Genomic DNA, 26351 nt, shown 5'->3' with positions numbered 1-26351 from the left:
GGCCCCAAACTAGGCTCCCTGCTCAGTCTCCCAGGCACTAACTTTCACCCTCGGTGGAAAAGACACGTCAGAATGTTCCTTTTGCTGATCTCCCCTTCTGTGTCACGGTGGTGACAGTGATGGTAGATCGGCTTAAAAGACTCTAGGGAGCAGATGGCTGAAATGTTTCATTCAAAATATCCTTTATGGAAATAAATGGGTTTTCATCGAAACGGAATATCCAGGAAAATGTCAGATTGCAATGAAATGTATCAGGTTTCATTGAAAAAAAAAAGGAAAGTGCAAAAAATGTCCGGCTTTTGGTAAACAAAATCCAAACATTTTTGTCTGGAAAATGCTCAGGGTTGGGGTTTCACTTTTTGTGAAGAGTTTTTGAAGTTTGAGCTTTGGTTTGTGCTTTGAGTTTTGAACTTTGATTTTCAGTGTTTGGTTTGCATGTTTTAGAGCAGTGATCTCTAAGCTTTTTTGATCGCGCACCCCTATCAGTAAAAAAATGTTGAGCACGCACCCCCAATATATTTATATAAATAGAAATATAAATAGAAGTTCTAATATTTTCTTCCTACACCCCAATGAATTGTCTTGTGCGCACCCCACTTTGCAGACCACTGTTTTAGAGTGTCTCTTCCCCCATGTGCTGTGATCCCTGGGCGACGGTACTAGACACTTCTCCCTGGCTCCCACTACAATGGAGGATGGGGAAACCTACCAACTTGCATCAGGACTCTTGCCTTTTGCTGCATGGCGACTCTGAAACCACCTCCTTTGAGGAGGGTGCATCTCAGGAAAGGAGTGGCAACACAGTAGTTTCAGGCTCAAGGGGAAGCCCTGACATGACAATGAGATCCTTTCCTTCTCTTTCCCCCTGTCCTATGTCCCAAATTCAGAAGCTTTGCTTCAGATTCTACTGCCAGTAGGAAATAAATTCCCAACCCTAACAATCTTATCACAGACGCTCCATAATGCGGGGGACTTATGAGCAGAATATCATTAACATAATAGTGATATCAGTACGGCAGTGGCATTGCTTTACGAGGCAATAATATGCTCCCTATGTGGCGGAGAGCTACTTGACTTTCGGCCTCCTCGTGTGTGCGCGGTGGGAAGCTGGGTTATTGCCTCGTAAAGCAGCTCTGTAGCCCCATTATCACTTCATGAAACACTTGGCGATATCGAAGGTAAAGGGTGGATCTCCCCATTTGCCACATGGCCATGTGGCTGGTAGGCAGGTGAGATGGGCAGCAGGCCAGGAGGGGGGAGAGCACATCACTGTTTTGCGAAGGGGAGCTCGATGCAGGGATACCTCCTTCTCAAGTGGGATCCTCTCATGGTGGGATTTATCAAGTGTCAGCCAACAGCTTATCTACAGCTGTAAGCAACGGGTTTATATTTAGTGAAGGAATCAGGTATGATGGCACCACCTTGCAAGTCCACCATTTTGTCTAGCAGCCCTTGCCAGACCCTGGGCAGCTTGGCTCCTCCTCACCCCAGCCTCTTGGCTTCCTGCTTGGAAAGTCTGGCTCATTTTCACTAGCACACTCCTTCTACTCCAGCCCTCAGCAACTGGGCACCCTCTGTCCAGCCAGCCTACCCAAGGAGCGCCAGCGCTCAGATACGCACCAAGCTTGGGAGCTATCGCTGGCTAGAGCACAGCCACAGTGAAAACCTGAGATGCACCTATCAGGCACATAAGTAGACTTCGGTACCTAAGTGCCATTCTATTCCACCTTGCTTGGGATCTTGGATCTTGAACAGGGTGGCACTGGATCACACTTAGACACCTACATCCACTGATATGTCCTGTAGGTGGAATAGCATTTGGTCCCATGGGCTCTCTCCCCTCCTGCATTAGTGAGGAGAGGAAAGTTTCATGCTGAGCCACCTGTCTGGGAAGCCTTTTCAGGCAATACAACCTTGAACAAGCAAACATGGAGAATGGCTTTGTAGACAGCCTGCACCTTGGAGGCTGGGTTCCTGGGCCTATTCTGACCTCTTGGGTGACACACTCTATATCTCTGTTTCATCACCTGTGAAACAGAAAACAATACTAGCTGTGCATAGTGGGTTCAACTTTGATACCACATGGAGCAGAGCTGACGGCTCTGGTGGGAACACTGCTGCTGAAAGGCCTGCGCTAGGACACAGATCTCAGCCCACACATGATGCAGTGGAAGCCCACCCACTGCTAGAGCTCTATGTGAAGTATAACATGCTTTCCCTGCCACAGTTGATTGCTGCTGAGATGGGGGTATGTCCCTTTCTAACCCACTGGTGATGCCAGCATTAGAAAACATAAGACCTACCATTTAGCGGCTCTCAAGACCATAGATCCATCTTGCCCAGTACTCCGTGTCACACAGTGGAAGAGAGTGGACACTGAAAGGGAGAGTGAACTGGGTATGACTGCAGTTTTTTCTGTTGTTCCCATCTCATGTGCAATTGCCATCATTTAAGGTCTAGAAAGAATGGACTGCAGTTGTACCTGGCCATGGCACAGGGGCATAAGGCCAAATTATCCTAAATAATTGGACACCTGTGCCTCGATCCCATATACCTCCATGCAGCAACCACACCCAGTCCTGCCCACTGTTCTTATGCAAATACCAAAAACTCAGTTGCTCAGTCAACATCTGGGGCAGGCAATACCCCGAGCCACATGTTTGAATGCACAAATCTTTGTACTCAGATTAGAAAAATACCTGTGGACTCTCAGCCTAGGGAGCTCTGGGTTAAGTGTTGACTTTTCCATAGCAATTACTATAAATTCTTGCACATGCCTCCTCTATTAACCACCCCCAACCCCCACAGAGCTCCAATACTTGCAAATGGAGCACATATTCAGATGCACACCTTGCACTCTGCCCTCTGCACACTTACACATACACATACAGAGGAAAGCAGCTTCAAGCATTCTAAATTGGGTTCTCCAACCACACTGGGCACATGACCTCCACGCCTTGCCATTCTGTGCCCTAATGTCAGTGCAGCTAGCAAACTCAGTTCCTGTCAAGCTTTGATGAGAAACCTCAGTCTCTAGTTGACATGAAAGATATAATTTTGATGTTGGAAATAGTCTCTGCAGAACATATGTGGTTGCTGTGTCCTAATGACCTTGCCCAACTTGCATAGGCTTGTCCCCGCTTTATGGAGATGGCCTGGTTTGGGCAGGCTATGTACAAAGACTTTGGTGTCATTCAGTGAGTGATACACCATAGCAATGGGATGCCAAGAGGCAGCATTTGGTCACTATAAAATGCCTTGTATTTTGACCATATACTAATGTAAAGGCTTGTGTGTGCTCCTGGCATAAAGAAAATGCAGCAGAGATAAGAACTGAGGCAGCAGCAAGTAAAGGCACCCAGGAGTCTTTTTGCAGATGGCTTACATGGCGTGGATAGCTTAGAGTGGGTGACCAGACAGAGATTTGAGCACAAGCCAATAATTCATAGCCAACAAGTTCTGTTAGGACCAGAAGCTAGTATAACCAGCCACCTTCCTGTTCAAGATCAAGTGAGTGGATGGCTCTTATCAAAACCCCCCCATACCTGGTGCTACCTGACAGTCATGGTAAAAAGTCTGAAAATGGAATGTAAAAGTGGGATTCTCCTTGTATGCAATGAGGTGGTTCCTTGGGTCCTACTGAACAGTGGGGGATCCCGCCCTCCTATGTCAGACCCACTCTGGAGCTTCATTTTTCAATGCCCTCAATATTGCCCAATTCAAAAGCCCTGGATGCACTCTTTGCCTGGTTTGATTAAACAGGATGCTGTCCAGCTCTGGACTTGTTCCAGGCTCCATAGACGTGGCCACTTCTGGGGAAGAGCCAGGCTGGTGGAAGCTATCCAGGACAACACCTGACACTTAATGAGGGTATTGCCAGGATACTGAAATGACTAAAAGGACCAGATTCAAAAGACTGAATGTCTGTGTTCATTCATGGGTCATGTACACCCATTTCAGGTTTGGCCATTGCTGTATATTGGGAAATAATGCAACAGTAATAATAGCACTTAGCTGATATATTACTTCTCACAATGGTAAATCTCTGCATGCTATCTGTATCCTCTTTGCACAGATGGGCAAAATGAGATGCAGAGAAGAGAAGGGCTGTGCCACCTGTCAAACAGGGCCAGATTCTACTCCCTCTGTTTAGGTGCCTCAGTATGATCCTGTTCTACTCTGCCTGAGTCTCTGAAAAAAGAAACAAAAAACTGCAGGTGAGCCCCCCACCACCTAAGTGAGTCCCCTTGCTACTTTTTATGACTCAATCTTAATGCCGAGATGAAGGAGCGTTACAAAAGTAGGTGCATTAGTGTTTTCTTCAGAGACCTGAGCAAGCTGGAATAGGATTGCCCTTAGGTGCCCAATAGGTGGAATGAGGTCTGGCCCATAGTGTCTCTGAAAAAAAGCCAGAAATGAACCCATAACTCAACTCCCAGTCGGCATCCTAGCTGCTAAACTAGCTCCATTTCAGTTCTCCTCTTGAACGGCCTCAGAAACAATTCTGACTTAAGAGGATTAACGCTAGATCACAACAAAGTGAAGGGCAATGCTTCCATGGAACTGAGCAAAGACAAGGACTTATTCTGCAACAATCTGAAACTAAAGTAAATGTTACTTATTTAATCTATCCTCTCTTTTCCTGTTAGAGCCTCCATTTCCCCAAGATATCACACCCCTTCAGCATTAGACAGTCAGCTTCCTGGTTACAAGGTGAGACCCTTCAGAACCAGCAGAATCAGCAACTTCCCAGGATTTAGAGACTGCTTGTAACAAAAGTGCAGGAAATAATAGAGGGGCTAGCTGGAACATGACACAGCTCCTGGTAGGCAGCTGTCCAGAAGGCATTCCTCGAGCAAGCAGAGTAAAGAGATGCTCCAGCCTCTAGCACACATTTCCATGCTTGGTTGAAAATACATTTCCATCTTACAGACAAAGGTTCCATGTGCAGGCTTCATCTCTAGGGCACCATGACAGCAGCAGGTCTCTAAGGCTTCATTAACAGTCCAGTGGCTAAAGCACTGGCTGGAAAGGCACCTTCAAAACTGCCCATCTTTTCTAAGCTGTGCAGGCCATTCAGATTCCAGCAGTTGCCACCGTAAGTCTATCCTGGGAGGTGCAGGGTCCTGTTTCCAATGCTGACCTGATTAAGATGCAAGAATTCCTCTGATGGATGATAAGGAAATCAGCTCCTTCCAGAGGAGATGTTTCCTCTTTGGTCCAAGCATATGCCCTGCAGCAGGAGCATAGGAATCCCACAGGAATGTTTATAGCAGGCAGCATCACTGCAGATCCCAGATTTGTTATCCCTGTCTTTTGGCATCCTGCTAAATTCTTTGCTTCAGTGACAACTTGTGATAGGTTGATATCACTGTGTACAGTATCACTGTAAACATCACTGTGTGCTGGAGGTCATATCTCAAACACACCTTTAGGCTGACATGAAGAACAGTGGTAATCACTGTACAGTCAGCTGCAGGTGCAGAGCCTGGGGCCTGCAAGTCCATGGAGTGAAGGCAGGGCAGATGTGGCAACCCTGCTGCTTCAGCCTCATTTGGTTGGGATTGCTTTTCATCCCTCCCTTCTAGCTGCCTGCCTCCTCACCAACTTCACTGTGCTGGGCTCACACAGTGCATGGACACATAATCCCATTTTCTAGCCAGGGATGAGAAGGGCATGTACCAAATGCCTCCCTTACCACAACTTCAGTGAGTCTATGTTGCAGTGTCCTGAGGTTGCAGGGAATTTCTTTGTGAATGGAGGGGATTCCCATGGCTTTGCACAGCATGGAGAGGGACAAACACCAGCTGTGTAACCCAGTCCTTGCTTTCCATCAGCTTACCCTGTCCAGGAAGTTCCTGGAAGTGTTGAGGTTAGGAAGATGCAGCTCTGGGCTGGGTGGTTCCACGTTCGCTCTCTTGTGCTGTTGTACCATCCTGCATGTGTGCCTTGGATGGCCCCCCTGCAGCTGTGTGAAGTACAGTGATAACTCACTGATGGCTAATAAAAAGCCAGTTACATGGAGGCTAATAAAAAGCCACTTACATGGAGGACTGTGGTACTGAAATTGGCTTCAGTGAACAAGCATCCCCCATTGCAAGGCCCTTACTTAGAAGCAGCTTCTGTACTTGCTTGGTCTCTCCAAGTTTCTCCTGAAGTCCCTACCAGATGGGTTGTGTTCATTTTCTGCCCTCAGTTGTTGTTGTAAAATGCCAAACACCTGCTGTACTCCAGATGCCAAGGGAAGGTCTCAGGACAGAGGCTTGCTGGCGTTGGACAGGAGCAGCATGCTCCCTGGGATGGAGCATGGTGCACACCTGCTGGCCAGCTTGTGGCCACTGCAGACAGCCCTTTGCTGTCTGCCTCTGAGCCTCGACTGTACCTGCCCTTCTGTCACAGCATCCTGGAGAGCACTGCAGAGCAGTTTGGCCTTTCTATGTGCAAGTGACAGAGAATAGAGCAGCAGCAGGCTCAGGCCTAGTATAGGTGAGGTGCTTCAGGCTGCTGCTGACTAACTGCTGCTGGAGAAAGGTTGGACAGATACTGAGAACAGTACACTGGACTGGGTCCCTCCCAGCTGCTTAATTTCCACCCACAAAGCTGATTCTGCAGTGCCCCCCCCCACTACTCTAATCTACATCCACTTAGACCTGGGGGGACTTCAGAGACATGTCCGTTCCAGGGATGTGGCCACATCTCTAGGCATGTCACCAACTCAAAACACACAAGTTGGAAGGAAGGGCATCAAACTGACAGCATTAAATTGACACTGCTTTTTTTTTTTTTTAAATTGTGTCTTGGGCCAAATCAGTTCTGAATTCTATGGACTGAGCAGAGGTCAATTGTTCAAGTCTGTGTAGTGCTACCACTGGCAGGTGTCCTCCTACACAGACTCTTCAGCCTAGGCCTTCAGATACGCCCAACTCCATGGCAGGCATCCTATGTGCAAGCCCCAAGCCTGGAAACCTAGGAGTTCAGATGCCCCCAAGTCTCACTTGCCCTTAGCCAAAAGGCCAAAGGAGTAAGCTAGAGGGAAAGCCCAAGAGCAATCCCCCATTGCCATAAATTGTGTGACTGAGATCCTTAGTGTTATTGAAGGAAGATACCTGTTTACTGCATTGCAGGCAGATCCCCCTGCAAGAGTCTACATCAAACCCACATCTCTGAAGAACCAGAGACATGCCTGCCAGCCGGACTGGTGGCTCAGCATAAAGGGAGTGTCGTCCCTAGTCAGCAAGGGCTTTTCTTAAAGCTGGACTGAGAGAATGAACTTCAAGTTCGCCAGTTTGATTTAGAACCAAGAGATGGACCAAAAGCCCTTCTTCTGATCATCCTCTGCCAGGACAGGAGAGACCTGAGGGTAACTCCTTGCCCTGCCTCATCAAACCCTCTCCCTGGCTTATAATCAACTCAAATACAGACTCTACTGCAGCCTCCTAGGGCCCCTTTAATTCTCATTCAGCTTCATTCACTCCTCCCTCTCCTGCCCCATGGAAAACAGTGTCTTGCAGCAAGTCACACCAGTCATTTGATTTCAGATCCGGTAAGCCGAGGCGGGAGGCAGGTTCCAGAGCAAGATCCCTCGTGAAATGATCCCCACTGCCCTACTCTCCCGGGTCCATGTGAAGGAAGAACCAAAGCTATATCAACAGTGTGCCCTGATAACCCCAGGCCCAAGAGACTGCAGCGCAACCTAGATATTCCCAAGCCAGCTTGTAACTAGCTACCTTGGATACCAGCAGCAGGCTTGCCATGGCAGCACAGGGCTCAGCACTGGCTAAATTTACCCTGCTTCTTTAGTGGGTTTTGCTACATGCAAAGAGTTCTGCATTGAGGCTACATTGCTCCCGGTACCCAGGATAAGTAGTTTAAAGCTAGTGGGGAAATACTCACTAGGGCACGATTCTCAGCCAGGATATTGTGGCACCTTGGAGTGCCTTGAGATCCTTTCAAGGCTGTTATGTGATATTAGCATTGTTAGGTAGACAAACATGATTCACAAGATAAACCCAGAGACTTCAAATAGGAATCCATAATGTTATAAGCAGTCGGACCTGTTGCGAACTGAGTTCTTTGCAACAGAAGAATTTCTGTATTGAAAAATCAAGTGAAAATTAAGAACTGGCATTTTCAGAGGGATGCCTCAAACCGAAAAAAGTTGAGAACCACTGATGTACACTACACAACATTGCGCTGTTGTGACTACAGTGCAGGCATAAACTTAATGGAAGTTAAAGAATTTCAGCACCTATTTGGATCATGCTGACAGCGTGGACCTAGTAAAAATCCAGACAGATGTTACATTTTAGAGATAACCCTGCAATTCAGGGGCAAAGCTGGCTCCTACTTTTGCAGTGGCCCAAGAATAAGACATGTTTAACCCCAAGACTCTGGTCCTTCTGTAAGGCTGGGGGGACCCAGACTACTTTATAAAAAGGGAATGGGCCCAAAGTTTAGCATCTCAGATCACTTTGCTACCTTTGATGAAACCGAGTGCACTGTTGTGCAGAAAAACAAACACAGCTGTACTGCATTTACTGACTACACCAGGTGCAAAGATTAAACACATCAGCCTGGCAAGACTTGCACAGGTTTCCAGTGCCATACCACCCCTGTGGGCTAAAACGGTTAGCACAAGTCTTGCAGTAGTTCTTCCAGAGGAACTAAGAAGCAAGCACCCCACCCCCCCGGCCTGGTCTGACACTGCAAAGGAGCCAAGCTTGCATTTGTACTTATAAGAAATGGGGAATCTCTCATTAGCCACCAGCATGAAAGATCTCATTGGTCACCTGAGGTCAGCTTGGAGTCAGCCTGGAAGGAAAGCTCTGATCACAGAGTGGATGGGACAGCACCCAACTAGACTGGGAGAACAAGTCTTCAAGTGCACCAGTCTGGTTTAGAACGAAGCGACTGACCAAATAAACAAGCTTGGGGGAAAAACCCAATAGAACCTGCAATTCCTCTGACCAGAAACAGTTGAGAACAGCTGGAAATGATGTCTATCTTCATTTTGCTGACCTAGTTACTTCAGCTCCCTGTCCTGCCCTTCCTGCTCTGGGGAGGAAGCTGGAGACACTGATTAATGAAGGAAGAACAAGCCACAATCCAGTTTTCCTCCCCACTGCACCTAGTGCCTTTGCATAGTGCAAGTCACTCCTGTTGCACAAAGCTAGGCATGTCAGACCCCTAGGTCGGGATAACAGGCGGCCTGGCATTTAGGGTGCTAGCCTGCGACTCCAGCAAGCTGGTTTCAGTTTTGTTTTGTTTTCTTTTTTTTAAATTTTGTGTCTCAGACAAATCAGCTCCAAATTCTATCGACTGAACAGAGCTCAATCATTCACGTCCATGTGGCACGACCACCACCGACTACCCTCCCTCTCAGACTCTTCAGCCTGGGGCTTCAGATACTCCCACATCCCACACACAAGCCCCAAGCCTTGAAATTCAGATGTCCCCGAGTCTCACTTGCCCCTAGCCAAAAGACGATAGGAGCAAGCTAGAGGGAAAGCCCAGGAGCAGTCCCTCAGTAGACTCTTGAAGAGGGGGCCTGCCTGCCGTGCAATGGACAGGTCTGCCAAAGACTCCCTGTGTGACCTTGAACAAGTCACTTAGCACCAGATTTCTAATCTGTTAAGGCACCCAAAGATGCAGATAACCACCTACCATGTTTTCAAAACCTGGACTTAAGCAGAATTCCAACTGATTTCACAGTCCCATCTCTCTGCATATTTAGGTGACTAATTCATGTACCTTTGAAAATCTGGCCTTTAATCTCTGTATCTCAGTTCCCCTCTATAAAATGGGTGATAAGCCCACTCAACCTTCTAAGGGTGTGGGATGCTAAATTTGGTAGATGCAGAGATGCTTGAGCACTATGTTAATGGATGCAGAAGGACCTAGGATTGCTCAGTACAATGGCTCATATCATGCATAGACCTGTGCTGCTGTTCTTGTTTTACTGATAAGGCCCAGGGAGTGGAGGTGACATTCTCAAAGTCAGAGGGAGTAGCATGCAACTGTATATAGAAGCCTGTCCGGACTCCCAGCCCCATGCCTTATTCACCAGACCACCTGCTTCTCAAGTGGCAGAGGAAGTCCTAGCTGCTTCCCACTGCCACCTCGGCTCCTCCTGGCAGATGGCTCCCTTCCCAGCTGCAACTCCTGGGTTTACATGGAGTAGAGACAGGAACGGATCTGGGCTTATTTAGCAAAGTCAAAGTCAGGGTCAAGCACCCAGAATGTGAAGAGTGTCTTTGAAGGTGGCCTGACCTCTCTCACAGACCAGGCTAAAATCAATAATGCATCAGGCAGGGGGAAGAGTCCTTGGATTTTTTGTAGTGCGTTCGTTAAAGGCCAAAGACATGTGCAACATCTGTGTTTAAAGTGAGACCTTGGCTCCCACCCAGCCTTGCTTCCTTCCCTATATAATCTTGTCTTGTCCTAAGCTTAGCAAGGGGGATCAGTATGGAAGAAATAAACAGGAGCCCCTGCACTTTCCCTGATCTGCAGAACTGAACCAAACCCTGCGTGTGTGATGTTTGCATGTCCATAGAAAAGGGCCAAAATGCTGAGAGAAAACAGGATTCCTTATGAGATCCCCAGTCCCTGGGCGCTGGTAGCTAAACAGGTTCGAGACTACAAGACCTTATGGCCCCACCCATGTGGCCGTAAGGCTGGATCCGTGAGACAAGAGCTTACCCTCAAGCATGGGATATCATCAGACTGAAGAAAGGGTGCAGTTTAGTGGTCAGAGAAAAGCCTGGTTAATTGAAACTTCTGGGTTCTATTTCTGCTGCTGTTTCTGCATGCAGCCTTGGCTCTGTGCTGCATGCGTCCCTGCTGCACAATCAGGAGCCTGATGCTTACCTGTCTTGTGAGGTTTAATGCTTGCCAAAGGCTTTGGGCCCCTCAGAAGCAAGGTGTTATAAAAGTGCAATTGAATGGAAAATATGCTGGACTGGGTGGAAATCCAGACCCAGACATGCTGAGCATGGTAAAAACACACACCATATATGTTTTCTCTAGTATAATCCCAAGACAGATGCCCAGCTGGGGTAAGTCCATTGAGGCCAAGGAAGCTCGGTGATCTACCCAGCTGAAGACCTGACCAACAGCCTTTCTTTCTGGCTCTCTCTGCTAAGGATATCCTGTGACCTTCCCTGCTTGCTCCAATGCAGGACAGTGGGGTTACAAGCACAAACCATTTGCCTTCAACATCTGTGCAAGCAGCTCCTTCACATAAATGCTCCAGGAAACTGAACACACAGGGGCCACTAACACTTTTTCCGGAGCCAGTCCCTAATCCTGCCTTTTGCAAGGTGACTAGGATGTGGAGCATGGTGTCAGCACAGCATCTGTGGCCCAGCTGAGCAGGGTGGGGGTGGGGATCGGGTTTCACGCTGCCTTTCATTTGGGTCCAGGGCTGTGCATCTGACAAACCCTCTAAGGCTATGATTTACGTCCTCTCCTGAACTGGGGGACGCAGGCAGCGTGCAGTTTGTCAGCCAAGATGGGGACGTGGAAATCTTTGCAGGGCTGCAAGGAAACGGGATATTCTAAGCGTAGCCTCAAAATGCAAGCCAGCGAAGAAGCTACCTGCCCCTCCCCCAGCCACACGGAGCCCAGCCGAGGCTCCAGTCCTTCGGTATTTCATTCTTTATGAAATATGTGCGTGACCGGTGCGTGTGCTTGGGAGCAGAGGTTTAGCTGGCCTGTCAGGGTTGGGCAGCGAGCACTGGGCATCGCCTGCTTGCCCCGAGATGCTTTTCAAATTCGCCTTGCTCCTGAGCTGCACACTCCAGTGCCCTGCTCCTCCAGCTTGGCCCAAGGCCCTCAGACCTAATCCGTACCCCCAACCTCCACAGGCCAGCCTGGGGCTCCCCTTCCACAGGTAGCCCAATGTGCTCCTGTCCTGATCCGCAGCCTCTTCTGCTTTTCCACTCCTGCCCCCCAAACAAAGAGCTCTGCCGGTCGGTGCCTTTTGCCCATTGTGCCCCGGGCTCGGCCCATCCCCTCCGCCCTGACCCTGCTTTCCTACCCCTGCACAGAGACCTTCAACTGCTCGTGGCAACCTACGCAGGGGGCCGTGTCACAGATGGGGGCTGGCAGCGCAGCCCCCGCCCCCGGTTCCCACAGAGCAGCGCCAGCCCAGCTGGGCACCTTCCCTCCCATGCCACGGCCCCTGCGGAGCGCAGCCACCTCTCCCTCCCTGCTGGAGGCTTTGCCCAGGGCTACCGCATCCGGTGGGGGGGGAGATGCAGCGGGCAAGCGGCCCGCGGAGCTCGGGGGACCGGGTGACACCCATGCCTGGCAGCGGGGCTCAGCAGCAATGCCCTGCAGCACCTGCGCCAGGACGCCCCGGGCGGGGGGACAGAGGCACTCACCCAGCATCTGGCTGAAGAGCAGCTGCTCCAGGTCGCCCAGCACGGTCACCACGAGCTCGGGGTCCACCTTGAGGTAGGGCTTCTCGTCGGGCGCCTTGCCCGCTGCGGGCGCCGCCTTGCCCTGGGCCCGCGCCTTGCTGGACAGGATCTCGTCGTCCGACTTGCTGTCGTCGGCGCCGCCGGCCTCGGGCGCCTTGCTCAGCGGCTTCACCTCGGCGTAGGGCCCGCGCGGGATGCGGCTCGGCTTGCCCGCGCCCGACGGCAGCGGCGCCAGCGGGGGCTTGGCGGCGCCGGGCGCCAGCTTGGGCTGGAAGAGCGAGTGCTCGGAGCGGGACAGGCTGCGGGACATGGCGGGCGCGTCCCTGGCCCGCGGGCCGCCGCCGCGCCCGCCGCCGCCGCGCGCCACCTTGGCCATGTCGTCGCTCCAGCGCGGCTCGCAGAGCTGCAGCTTCTTCTCGCTGTCGGTCAGGAAGGCCAGGTTGGTGAGCGACTTCTGCTTGCGCAGGTTGGAGCCGGGCGCGGCGCCGCCCGCCTTGAACACGCGCAGCTCGCCGGGCTTGGGCGCGCCGGGCGCCGCGGGCCGCTTGGCCATGCCGGCCCGGGGCTCGGCCCTGCGCCCGCCGCCGCGCGGCTCCTCCTCGCCCAGCTCCACGTCCAGCGGGCTCTTGGCGGCGGTGCCCAGCATCCCGCCCGCGGCGGCACCATGGACAGTCCCGGCGGCTGCGCGCGGGCGGGGACAGAGAGAGAAGAGAGACGCGTGAGGAGCCGCCGCGCCCGCGCTCCGCCGCCCGCCGCCCGCCTGCCACAAAAAGGGCCCCGCTCCCGGCGGGGGGAGGGGGAGAGGAGGGGCGGGGGGCGGCTCCGGCCCGCCCCCGCCTTGCAAAGCGGCTGCGCCGCCGCCCGCCGCCCCCGGGACGCACCGGCAGCGCGGCCGCGCGCCGCCGGCCGCCGAGGGACCCGCGGGCCGGGGCCTCCGGCGGCCCTCGGCTCTCCCCGACGGGCTGCGGCGCGGGCGAAGCGGGAGAGCGGGGCCGGGGGGTGCCCAGGAGACCCGCATGCCAGGCTGGGGGGGTGGCGCTGGGAGAAGCAAAGCCGCCTGCGGGCCCCGAGGGCGGCGGGCAGGGCGGCGCGCAGGGCGCAGCCCGAGGCACTCGCGGGCGCGGCGGGGGAGCCGAGAAGCGGAGCAGCCCGTGGCAGCGAGGGGCGGGGAGGGGAAGCAGAGCCGTCCCCAGCAGAGGAGCCGCGGGTGTTTCCTGCAGACGCCGGGCAGGAGGCCGAGGCCGAGGCCGAGGCCAGGAACGGGAAGCGGAGGCTGAAGCCGAGGCTCGTCGGGGCACACGCGCTCACGCAGGCCGGCGTCGTGGGGATGGGCTCCGGCCATCCAGCCGGCCTCCAGACTGAGCTCCGACCCCGTGAAGCAGGCACGGGCAGACAACGAGCTGGAGCCTTTGTGACATCCAGCTCCTCGCAACATCTGGTCATGGCAGCGACCCGCTCCGCTCCCCAGGCTCTGTACTGAGGAGTCGCTGCTCTCTTGGCTTGGCAAGAGACAACCATTTACCAGAGGCTGACGGGGCTGAGAGACCCTCAAGCACTCAGGCCTGGCTATGTGAGGAACCGTGGTTCTCCAAGCAGTCAGGCCTGGCTATGCTGCTTCAGGGACATGGCGTGATTTGTCCTTGCGATGAGTAAAGGCATCCTCAGTTCCCACGGAGGGGGTGAGTGGGACCGGAGGGGGCCCACCCCCACAGAAAGGCTCAACATGTTGTTGGCTTGAGCCCACCACAGAGTTTGTGCCTCTTGCAGCGTCTCTCCCTTAATGCTGAGTAGCACTGTGGGGGCCACTGCTTCATGGTAAATCCCAAATGCAAAGCCCTGCACTGTGGGATGAAGCACTGAGGACTGTCTGAGTTGCTGCAGCATGCTCGTGGCATCTGTCTGTCTAGGTATCACCATAGCCCTTCCCACATTGCTGCCAAATCTGACAGGGCCTTAGATGTCCCCCTTAGATGGCCCGTGAAGGCAGGCTCAATTCTCCTGGTGCCACATCTGCCGCCTTTCTATTATCATTGTTGGTCAGGTGTGCAGAGCTAGCTGCTGTGCCATGATCTCTGCCCGGCAGGTCTGAGCCCTCTCAAGGTCTATGCACCGAGTCCTTCATGTGTGACTGAAGCCTAGAAGTGAATGCTGCCACTGGAGGAAGCCAGCTCATCACAGAGCACAGCATTACCAGATGCTTCCTGGGTACCTTGTATGGCCCAGCAGCCCTCTGACAAGGCAAGCTGCAAAATACCATATCTGTATGGCTCATGGGGAACTGAAGTGTGGGCCGAAGGAACAGTATGGATGAGATGATTCTGATATATATGGACCTGAAATGTCTGCTTTGGCCTTGCTGCTCTCTACAGCACAGTGTTTTAAGACAAGAACTTTTCAAGGGTATGCAATGGAGAAAGCAGCTCTGCCAAGCTCCTGCTTAGCAGAGCAGCATGAAGTGCGCCATTTACCTAGAGCCTGCAGCCACAACCAACACATGTTCTCCTTTCAGAGCTGGGGCTGGGCTTCCCAACTGGGGAATTTGGGAGCAAAGTTTGTTTACCTCAACCTAGGAAACGTCAGACGGAGACTCTCCCTAGGGATTCTGCTAAACCAAGGCCAAGCCCATGACCTCACCCAGCCCCTACTTCAGCCATAGCTTTCGTGCAAGCAGCAAGTATTCTGTCTGTCTCTGTGCCCAGAATACACAGAGAGGGTCCAAGCTCCAAGGTGAAGCTGCCCCACAGCAACACTGAAACTAATTCCTACCCTGGCCCAACCCTAGTGTCCTGCATCTGGGAATCTCAAATCATTTTGCAGACATCCCCAAATTATCCTCCCTGTCCCACTGCTGCAGAGCTGAGGAGTGCTACGCCCCTCTGTAGAATGCAAAAGGAGATTAAGCAACTTTCTGTCATTATGGAGTCAGTGGGCATGCCTATATGTGCATTTATGTTGGCTTAAATATACTGCGCAATAAGCAAGAATAGGCCGGTGTCTACACATGCACACATTAAAGCACATTAAGTTAGTCCCAAGTCAGTCCACACACACAGTGTTTACTGCGCAGTAAGGCATCTACACATGTCTTACTGTGCAGTAACTAATCAGGCCTAAATTTGATACCTGCATGATGCAGGTATCAAATTTACACACAAGTTGGCGTAAGTTGCATATTACTGCACAGTATGAGCATGCCTGTGTAGACACGTGCCTGTACTGCACAATAATTTTGGTTACTACACAGTAAATCTGCACATGTAGAAGCGCTCAGTGAGTTAGGAATAGTACCCAGGGGTTCTGCCTGCTCTAACCACTTGACCACATAATTTTGTGTGCGGTTGGCTGGCCTCATTACTTCACAGGGCACAACTAAATGCCCACACACAGCTGCCAGCACCTTCAGATATATTCTGGGCCAAACATGGAGCTGATCCAAAGTTCCTTGAAGTCAATGGAAAGACTCCAGTTGGCTTAGGTTCGTATCTCTGTGACTGGGTTCTGACAGTTGTAAGTGCAGTGGTGGCACATCTGGGAATGACGGCAAGACTCTGGCATTGTTTCATTGGCTACAGGCTAGGAAACGAAAGTAGCCACCCTACTTGCAAAATTCTGGCAGCCCTTGCTGCCCCTGGGGACAGAGGGTCTGTGTGAATTGTTCTGAGCATCAGTACTTCATCTCTATTATTTCAAGGAAACTAAGGAAAAAAGGGGGAGTGGGTTCTGGTTATCATCATTTTTTGTTAATTATCCTTCCCTAGGGAGGGGGAAATTAATTCTATCTGGTGACCTCACACAGGATTCCATGGCAACCGACAGAATATATTACATTAGGGCACATTACTATGCTATAGAGATAAGGGGAGGGAGGAGACTTGGAAAGCAGAGAAAGTCCTTCCAACACACTAGAGCTCCTCGGGACATGATCTTTCAGGCCTTTAATGGGCAAAACACCCAGTTACTAGAAGATCAGGCTCTTAGCCGCTAAAAATCATAGGAGAGGGGGCACAGGTGATCTCCTGGGAAATCGGTGTTTTCCAAGACACGGTTTTTCCCTATGACTGAAGCTGCCTGTTCTTCAGCATGGGATGATGTGGCATAAGGGTGAGATAACTGGCCAAGCAACAGTGCTAGCTTGATGTGTGCCTGGGCTTTTCCAGCAGGACTGGTAAACCATCCCAGAGAGATCCCATAAGGCATGTGTGTGTAAGACAAAGAGGCCTGGCAGAGTTGTCACCCTTCTTGCTGTTTTCTGAGCTGACTGCCTCAGGCATCTGGGCTGGCTGGTTGTTTTGCATGAGATTTTCAAAGTTGCCTTCAGAGTTTGGATGCCCAGTTCCCAGTCATATTGGGCACCCACATTGCCTACACAGCATAGCACATCCCAGTCCTAATGGATGGCAAATCAGGTGCATTGATCATGATTAGATATCTGCAGTAACCACTGAATAAAGGGATAGGCACAAAGAAATAAGTAATCAATGCTAAAATACTGTAAAGAAAGAGAGATAGAGAAGGTTTATGCCAGAAACCTGTCAAGGGGGCTTTCTATTCCTTCTAGGCCAGCCACTAATCCAGCCCTGAAGATTTGAATCCCAGAGTAGGTCTATATTACTACTGTACAGCAGGCTGATTTGCCCCTCCCCAATCCATACAACCTTCTCCATGGCTCAGCAAATAGCAGAGGCAGTGTAGTTGGGAGGTTCATGTGCTGGACAGTTTATTACTTTTTCAAACTAGCTTGCAGTATAGTTACCAGCACATCATTTGGGAAGGCCATCAATAATTCACACTACACTTCGACAAATAAGTCAAGTCCATGCTGTGATGCTTTTGCCTAATTTTCCCCAGGCTTGCTTGCTCCCATGTCAATACGCTAGCACTCAGTAAGCCAGTGGACCTCAGTCATTTGCAATCAGGGTGAAGTGTTCATATTACCAGCTTTATGCACCCCTCTTCTTTTGGGCACCCATTTGGGGCACCCCAAAATTTAGGTTTCTGAAATCAGAGGCTGTGTTTCAAAATTTGGCTGCACAATTAACCCAACAGTCTTTATCTCCTCCTGCCCTTTATGCTTCCTGACATTCAGCAGTAAGAACACCATCAAGACCCATTCTCCAATGAGGTTTATCATAAGGGAACATGCTACAAAAATCAGATGTCTTTAACAGGACTTTTAATGTAACTTTTACTGACTTCCATCTCTTTAAATAATCATTTCATCTAGAGAAGCTTCAGACATTCCCTAAACCAACCTCTCCCTCTTCTCCACTCTCTCTTTATATATTCCCTGCACATCCCTTGAGTATCCCACCATCCTCCACTGCAGAGCCAGCTCCTGGCTGCCTTGGCAACGGCCTCCCCAAGATCAGTCAATAAGACAACCTCCCCATATATAATATATATAGATAGATAGAAAGAAAGACAGATAAAAAGAAAGAAAATATTAGAGAGGTCTGGTGCATTTATAAAACCAATTTGCAAAGGGAAATTTTTGTTTGGTCTAATTATTCCTCTAAGAAATAAGGTAAGTAGATACCCCCTCCCCCTTTGAAACCGCCCACTGCATCACCAGCAGCACAGAGCCTGCGAAATACAACGAGCTGGAAGAAATGCCTGTGAATGGTTCATTGAAGAATGGCTTTGTAAACGTGGAATCAACCATCAGACTGGAAGGGGGTGACAGACGCCAAGAGAATATAGCACATAGTGGCTGTGTTCCAGGTGGCGGAAGGGTTTAATTACCTAAGGATCTTCTTCCAGTGACTCTCCTGATTCTCAGATATAACATTTTTCCATGCAGAGGGCGTTTGCAGGGAAGCCTGTTCACTGTGCCTCCCGTAAGCCTAAACCCTGTGCTCTCTCTCTTAGGTCTCCTTAGAAATGGGTCATTCCCAGAGCTCAAAGAAAAACTAGAAAGAGGAAAAAATAAGACAGAGGAGAGGGAATGATGCCCAGTGCTTGAGCATGCATAATAGACTGCTGGAACCCAATCAAGTCATTAGAGGAGGAAAGACAATGTTGCTGTATTCTTCCCAATTTACAGCAGAGCAGGGACTGACCGGGGGAGGGTCAGAGCTTGGCTCTAGGCTCCAGGCAGGATGTGACCAGGAAAGTGTTGGAAGTAACACAGTCCATGCCCAGTTGGAGTCTATGGGAGTGGGGCACCTAGTCTGCTTGGGTGCTTTGACAGGCTCACAAGATTCCTTTCACTGCGTTTAGGTGTCTCAATGCCTTTGCAAATCTGGAACGAAATCCCTTGTGAAAATAGGATTCATGCTCCCAAGTCACTTAGTGCTCTGGAAAATGTCACCCTTTTGCTAAGGCCAGTATCCGAGTGCAGGACAGGGCCACGGCCAATCCTGGTGTCTTTCCTTCCTCTTCAGAGGCAGATGCCTGCTCACACATGGAAGTCCCTCCCAGACTTACAAACATCATGTATGTGGGTCCAAGAAGGCAGTTTTCCTTAACCCCTCCCAGGGATAACTGTTCTTCTGGCATGGTTTAATACCCGCTGAGGTGTTGGGGCTTAACGCCCATTTTATGGAAATGGGAGGCTCCTCCCTAGCTTTCTCTTGCAGCCATGTGGCTGAGGGCAGGTGAAACTTGGGGGCATCTGAACCCCAAGCCTCCAGGCTTGAGCCTGCATGGAGGATACCTACCAAAAGAAGTTGGAAATATTTGAAGCCCCTGGTGGAGATGGAGGATGTTTGCCAGTTGTAGGGCCACTTATGGTTCTGCACTGAATCATAGATTTGGACTTGATTTGGCAGATTTGGCTTGGAATATGAAAAATTTCTTTACAAAAAATGTAAGTCCCTCCCAGACACCCTCCTCCATGGTGGAAGCCAATGGGCTTCACGCGTGCTCTGTCTGTAAGTCATCTGCCTTCGGCCAGTTGCCCCCCAGACCCTTTGTACCATTTGTACCGTGCACAGTGACTAACAGCAGTTGGCTACAAGAGCAACTGACCCTGTATGTGTGACTGCATGCATGTAGGCAAGCTGGCAGTGGAGGAAGCGCATCAGTGACGACCACCACCATGCACAGCTCATGTCAGCTGCACTCACTGCCATCATGTGTTTCTGCCATACATACCTCTCCCACCTCTCCCCTTGCCAGTGCCAGCCATACTCATGCAAACCTTGTGATATAGCTCCAGTTCTTAGAGGCGCTGTTGGCCATAGGGAATACCTTGCTGGCCTCTCTGACCTTTTCAGCACTGGAGGGACCCAGCAGGGCTGGCAAACATACCTAAGATCTTTGGTGTAGCGGGTAGGGATTGTGGAGGGAATGGATCACTCTAGCTCCCATGGGCTGTGGCCCCTTGGCAGCACTAAATCAGAATTCGGGGAGGTTCACCAGTGCAGATCTTGCCGTGGGAAAGAAGCAATCGGCTGTTGCTGTGGGGAGCTGAATCCTTCCCGGGCCTGTTTCTGGCAAGGGATCTGAGGGCCTGCTTTCACTGTAAGTACCATAGCTGAGCCTGGCTCCAATGGCATTTGATACAAATCCCAGCTCAGAACAGCTGCCAGCAATACCTGCTCCATGGGCAGAGATTGATGCATGTTAGGTGCATGAGGATGGGGATGGACTGATTCTGGGGAGCCAAGTGTCCCAGTGTCCACAGGAGAAGAGTCCCAAATCTATCTGTAGTGCTGGAGCCTGCCAGGGAGCAGTGGGGAGGATTCCTCCAGGCATGACAGTGGAATCCACTCTGCTCCCACGTAGCTGCTTGGATAAAGCTCCAGGCCTCCCCATTTCAGAGCTGTACTCCTGGTCCAGCCTCACCACTCAGCTGGGCGGGATAATGTTTCACCCTAGGGACTGTGGGGCTGGGAGGATCCTGTTCCCAGCCAGATGCCGTCATTTTCACAGACTCGGTGCATTAAGCACCAGGGTCACACCTGGAAATAGGCTGCAGTTGGCAGAGCTGAGGGTGACCCCGGGTTTCCATTTTCTCAGGCAAGCTAGGGCTTGGGAACAGCTGGCCCCACCTGGCACTACCATTTGCCTTACACAGGCTCCCCACCTCACTCAGCCATAAGGAGCACCAGTCTGGCTCTAGCACACAAGCATCGGGCTTCCACGGGCACACTGCAGCTGAGGAGCAGTCACTTCCCCTATCACCTCTGGCTAAGCATGCTGGGGAAGTTCATTTACTAGATGGGAGGCATCCATCAGGATGGGAGACACCCTGAAAACCAAATGTTTGTAGAGCCAAGGATGCTCTAAAAACTGTTTTTCAGCAGAGCACTACCGGGTACTCTTCTCTTTGGGGAGCTCCCATTTTGGGAAGACATGACTCTAAGATCATTGCAGCCCTTATACCACAAAGTGTGACACCAACCTCACAACCTGATTATAAGTTAGGCAATCATGTTCCAACAACCTGTTTTTTCTCTGTGGTTGAAGTAAGATACAATTCACTCCTAAATTACTGGGACTGCTTTTGTGTGAGCTGTTAACAAATGGCTGTGGTCATTGCCTCATTCAGTGCTCACCTTGCAAACCCTGCATGTCCATAGCAGATCCAGTCCTGAAGTCATCAAGAGTCTTTCCGTTTTTATACTTCCTATTACAGCCACACCCTGGGGACCTGGCTGAGGGCCTCTTTGTACCATGCACAGCACAGAGAAAGTGAGACAGTCCTTGTTCCAAACAGCTAATAGGGCACATGGACATGAGAGAGAAAGGTTGGGAGGAGCAACTGAGGAACCCAAAGGCTCTTTCAGATGATGCCTTAAAACCTCTAGCTCTATGAATTCAGACATGACTGGATGAAAATCTCTGCCCAGGGGATGCATCAGGTTAAAGGATTGAAGACTCTCAGCGGTCTTCACCAGCATTAAAACCAAAGAGTTTGTCTTACGTGACTCTTCAAGGTAGTGTAAGAGTGATGGTCCAGAAATTATACAAGAGGAAAGGATTTCTTAGCACTTGCCAATCACCTCCACTAGGCACTTGCTGTGTTTAGCTTCCTATAATCAGAGACCTAAGGAAGAACATCTTACATTGCAAAGCTTGTCTAACTTTATTCCAACTACAGAGTTGCTCCATAAAAGATATCACCCAAAGAAATCCTAGACTTATGGCTAGTCAAGACTCTTTATCACTGTGCAGAAGATCTGACCAAACCATCCCCTCTTGAAGTGTGTGCAGAGAATTGGCTGTATGAAAAGGAAGGTCCTACTCTCTTCAAAGCCAAGGGCAAACATCTTGTTGTTGTTACATCCTGTAACAATACAGGATCAGGCTCTTGGCCTGTAAAGCACAGTGGGACATCAACTTGGGTTTTATTAGAGAAATTACAGAATGGGGAAAGACAGCAATCCTGAGAGTGGTCCAGCTGTATGTCGCCCTCCTGCCACAGACTGAAACCAGGGCACGGAGGGACCTGGCCCAAGGTAACAGAATAAGGCGGTGGCAGAACCAGGTCTTCACATGCTCAGTTTTTGAGAAAATCCAAACCAAGGTGCCAAGTGGTTAAGACACCCACCCCACACCAGTCCATTTCTTACTAACAGTGGTTTGTCCCCTAGCCTGTGACATGGAAGGCTGGGGTCAATCCTCAGCTCTCCTGAGCGGTCTTGGGCAAGTCATCTGTGAACAATTTATAGTAGGTTCAGCACCGCTACCTCAAGTGGCTAGGCACTGACCACCTGCTGGGGTCCCCAGCCCTGAACAAGGCACCCAGATCTCCATACATGGCAGGGGAGATTTAGGCTTCATCTCAGAAAAGTGTCATCCATAAAAGTCAGTATGCAGAACAGAGCACCACTGAAATTAGCCACTGGGAAATGCTGAGGAGAGAATTGGGGCAAAGACCAATCTCCTGCAGAGCCCAGGTACCCTGTTGGGCTGGAGGGAGGGGTCTCTCCTTGGGATCTGAGTGGAAGTCCCCAGTCAGGAGGGTTTTGAATCACAGACTCCCAGATCCTAGGAGGGTACCAGCTTCTGGCCATGTTTGGTGTGTGGCTTTACCCAGCAGGCCTGTTCAAAGACCTTGGCTCAGGCTACAAGTCAGGTAGGCAGGGGAACACCCAGCCTGAGAATCCTGATAGGGCTTATGCACAAACTGTTCAGTGCTGTCAGGACTCTGGCAGGCCTGAGCACAGCCAGCAGCAGACATTTAGGCCCCTCAAGGATTTTTCTGGTGGAAACTTGGGCATCCAGGAGATACAGGCACCTCCAGGCTTCGACTGTGGCTAAATCAGCATTAGATCTACATTCCCAACACAGGTACCGAAAACTGCAGAGGCACAAAGCCCTGTTGTGGAAGGAGCCCTTAGTTCCTCCGGGCTTCAGTTCCCCACCTGTAACATGGGGATCATGGGGCAAGGCCGGACGGTGAGGCACTTCCATACACTGGTTGGGGGGCCAGCGAAGTGCAAAGTTCACAAAGCCACAGCAGTGCTGTCCTCTAGCTCCCTGTTGGAGAACACAGGACACCCTACCTCCTCTGATGGTTACATCGTCATGGTGCCTGGGGCTTGTCTCTCCCAGGGGATGCCCACACAGCTGCTGCAGGTATAGCTGCAGCCTGGGAAGGCTTGACCACACTGGCTTTAACTGTGCTTGGACAGGGAAGAGGTGTCAGTATGGGCTGTACAAGCCTACCAGGAGCCCAGGGTATGTGCTCTGTTCACCAGCCTGTGCCAAACTCTGCCCTGCCACAGCTTTGCTGGGACTGACACCTGAGCTAATTGCACCTGCAGACTGCGGTGTAGATGTACCATATGCAGAGGGGCTAGATCAGCTTCACAGGCCCTACATCAATACAGGAACTATGTGTCTTGAGCTAGCATGGTGCTTCTGAGCAGCTTGGCCTGTGAGGTTCCTCTAGGAAACCCAGCTGGAGCTTGCAATTGGCTCTTCCCACATTGCAACCTCCTCCCATCCTATGATTATGAATTGTTCCTTTGATCCAACCAACTGGTCCAGAAACAGCTGCCCTATTCATGAGGCCATCTTCCCCCCAAAGGCATTATGCCATCATTGTTCAGTTGATCAGGCCATTTTGCTGACTAGCAGATCAGCATCTGCACATGTCACATCCTATTCACATGTGTCTCCCTCTTCCATGTGCCAACAGTAACTTGAGGAGTAAGAGCACATGGTGCCAGAACTGTGTCAGTACACAGTGTTTGCTCCATGTGACAGAAGCCATCATACCCATGGTGCTGAGACAGCACCCAGGACCCACAGTGCCTCCATGCCAATGCTCAGATCCTAAATCATGCTAAACATCAGCAATTACCCATTCAAACTGCTGGGAGTTGTGGATTTAGTCTCACCGAATCAGGAATGTTCCATGCAAATATTAAATGCAGCCATCTCTGGGGTGGGAGATAGTAGCTTAACAAAGCACATGAGGACTATGCAATCCTTTCAAGGCAGAAAATTGCCAAGTGATGTCATAGGGGGATACAAGGAGGCCAGACTTCCAGGCTGGAATTTAGCCAGGCCACTGGAATTAAAAGAGTCTATACAGCCACCCAGTCCTGCTCCTCCCATCACTAGATGAGAGACAGAAAGGCAGGGGAGAGGGGGAGATAGATAACTGTGGATTTGTAGGATCTTACTCATCTCAACTATAGTTGCTGAATCTGATACTGTCTCTATCATACTCATCTACATACATCCAGAGAACACTTGACACCACTCCTCTCTATCTCGCTCTCTCTCTATGGCACACACACACATGCACAAATACACAGAGCATTCATATCTCTCGCTGTTCCATCTTTCTCTGTCTCATACATATGCATATGCACACATGCACAGCACGCATGCACACAGATGACTCTTGCTCTCCCTTCCCAGGACTTACTGATACACAGCCAGTGAGAGTTTGGCCTTAGTACCAACTTTAGGATTTGTGATAAAGCCAGATGTGGACAGGGGGGTGAGCTTCTTAGGGCTGGCTTAAGGGAAATGTACCCGCATTGAAACAGGAATAATTCTCTGTAGTTAATCTCCGCCTCAGTAGTGTCTGGGCTGTATCTGCTGAACGGATCACTACCTCCCTGCTCCCTTCTCCAGGGGGTCTGGGCACGCGGGCGAATTACAGCAGAATCCCTTGAATGGGGGCCGTAATCTTTTTACTATGTGTGCGTGGTCCTGTCTTTTTTCCAGCCGCTGGTGTGCATTTGCGTTCAGAGGCTGAACACAGCTAATTTGGACTCAGAATAACAACATGACTTCCGTGAGCTGCTCCAACATGCCCCTCTAGCCAGCCGGTGTGCTGGAGAGAACAGCTGCTCTCTGCTCCAGCCTCTGCGTGCTGTCCTAGCTGGCTGGAATGTCTGCCTGCCGTGGTGAGGAGGAGGTGGAGAGCACCGGGCTCTCTGGGGCACCTCCCCAGACAGCACAATTTAGAGCAGCCCTTAGGGACTGTTTTTGGTCCTGATTGGTTCCTGCACCAGGGGACTGGAAAGGTGGCTTCAAGATGCCTTCCCCTGTTCTGCGTGTCCTTCTTCTTACCCGAGAATCCAACTTTTTGTGCATGGGCAGGAGACCTGACTCTGAGCAGCCATCTCATGGATGGATGCAACATGGTACTGAGGGGGAAATTTACTTGCCTGCAATGACTGGCTCTATGTGAGTCTTGGTGTGGACTCAGATGTTAGTCAGGGCTGGTAGAGCCGCCTGGCCCAGGCCCAGGCCCCTGAGCCTCAGCACACACATATGGTACAGCACTGACCATTCACTCCACCAGGGAGGAGCACACAAGCCCAGCAGATCCCTTCTCTTTTCTGGGCACCAGTGGAGCTTCTGCTTTTGGTGCAAAGTGCTAGGGGCACTGCCATGGCTCAGGGCAGAACTGGACCCACCCAGGAAGGCCCCCAGCCCCTGCTGCCTCAAGCCCAGCTTCTCTAAAGCCTTTCATTACGGTTTCCAGAGCTGAGAAGCCCAGTGTGTCCCTTGCGTCCTCTAGCCGAGATGGTTCTTGCTCCTGGAGCATAGGACATTGGTAAGAATAAAGCTTTCAGATAGCTTTATCTGGGGGCAGTCCTGTATCACCCTATGGGAACCTGATACGTGGGCCTGTGAAGTGGCCTGCCCAAGGATGCACCCTGCTTCAGCGGGAGTCAGGGATTGATCCCTGCTCTCCTGAATCTCAGCTCTGCAGCAGCTTTGCCCTGCTTGGTCTCTAGTGGCAGATTAAGTGAGTGCTGAGATCTCCTCCAAGCCCCCCAGCTGCTCCTCCCAGGGTCAGCTGGTCTCGATATCCTCATTGCATTGGAGCAGGAAGTAGGTTCTGAGACAGACTGGTCAGCAGAGAGGTAAACACCCAGTCCACAGTGGGGGGCAATAAGTGACCACTGTGTAGCCAAGCCAGTGGGTAGCCAGGCCTTGTGCTCAGAGTGAAGGGCTGATACTAACCATTGCACAGCACCCTTCTCTCCATTGACTTCCATGGGAATGGAGGGCATCCAGTGGCTGCTGAAACTTTAGACCCATCATCTCTGCATTTATAGGGCAAGATTCTTGGGAAACAGCCACAGCTGGGGAGGGAGACTGTTGCTCCTGGGTGTTACCTTGTTAATGGCCAGGACACAAACCCAGGGCCAGGGTCTGTACTAGGCCCCTACTCTGCCCAGTTGGTGGAGAGCTCACAGCCATACTCCCACAGGCTGTCTATGCTGCAGTGGTTGCAAACTGCAAAACCCACCCAAAAAGCTGGCGGACACCTGGGCCAGTTAGGCCATGCTGAGCTCTGGACTACTGCAGCTACTCTGGCAGCTCCAGAGCGAGCCGGATCAGGGATGTCTGCAGAAGCTTCAGTACAACAGTATAGACCTATTAGAGGGAAACACCAGGAATCTCCCAGAATAGGCTAGACCCGGTTACACTAGCTGATGAATTCGACTGAGGTCAGAGATCCTTACGTGTACCCTTTGTTTTCAATACAGAAGCAGTCGGGTA

At 51.1% G+C, this 26351-nt stretch overlaps 1 protein-coding gene across 5 annotated transcripts in view; it reads right to left on the bottom strand.

The window, feature by feature from the left end:
- Positions 1-26351, bottom strand: part of NAV1 (neuron navigator 1) — a 261593-nt gene that overhangs the window by 159201 nt on the left and 76041 nt on the right. For 4 of the 5 annotated variants that reach the window (XM_090026261.1, XM_090026260.1, XM_090026259.1 and 1 more), the window contains one exon: positions 12384-13103. The exons of the other annotated variant lie outside the window; for it this stretch is intronic. In XM_090026261.1, coding sequence (XP_089882387.1) covers positions 12384-13103 — 720 coding nt within the window. The remainder of the gene's footprint in view (positions 1-12383; positions 13104-26351) is intronic. 5 annotated transcript variants of the gene reach the window in all.

This window comes from Crocodylus siamensis, chromosome 13 (genome assembly GCF_052110815.1).
Source record: "Crocodylus siamensis isolate JL-2025a chromosome 13, ASM5211081v1, whole genome shotgun sequence".
NCBI lineage: Eukaryota > Metazoa > Chordata > Crocodylia > Crocodylidae > Crocodylus > Crocodylus siamensis.
The sequence above is the reverse complement of the archived record's forward strand: the minus strand, read 5'-3'. Positions and strand labels throughout refer to the sequence as shown.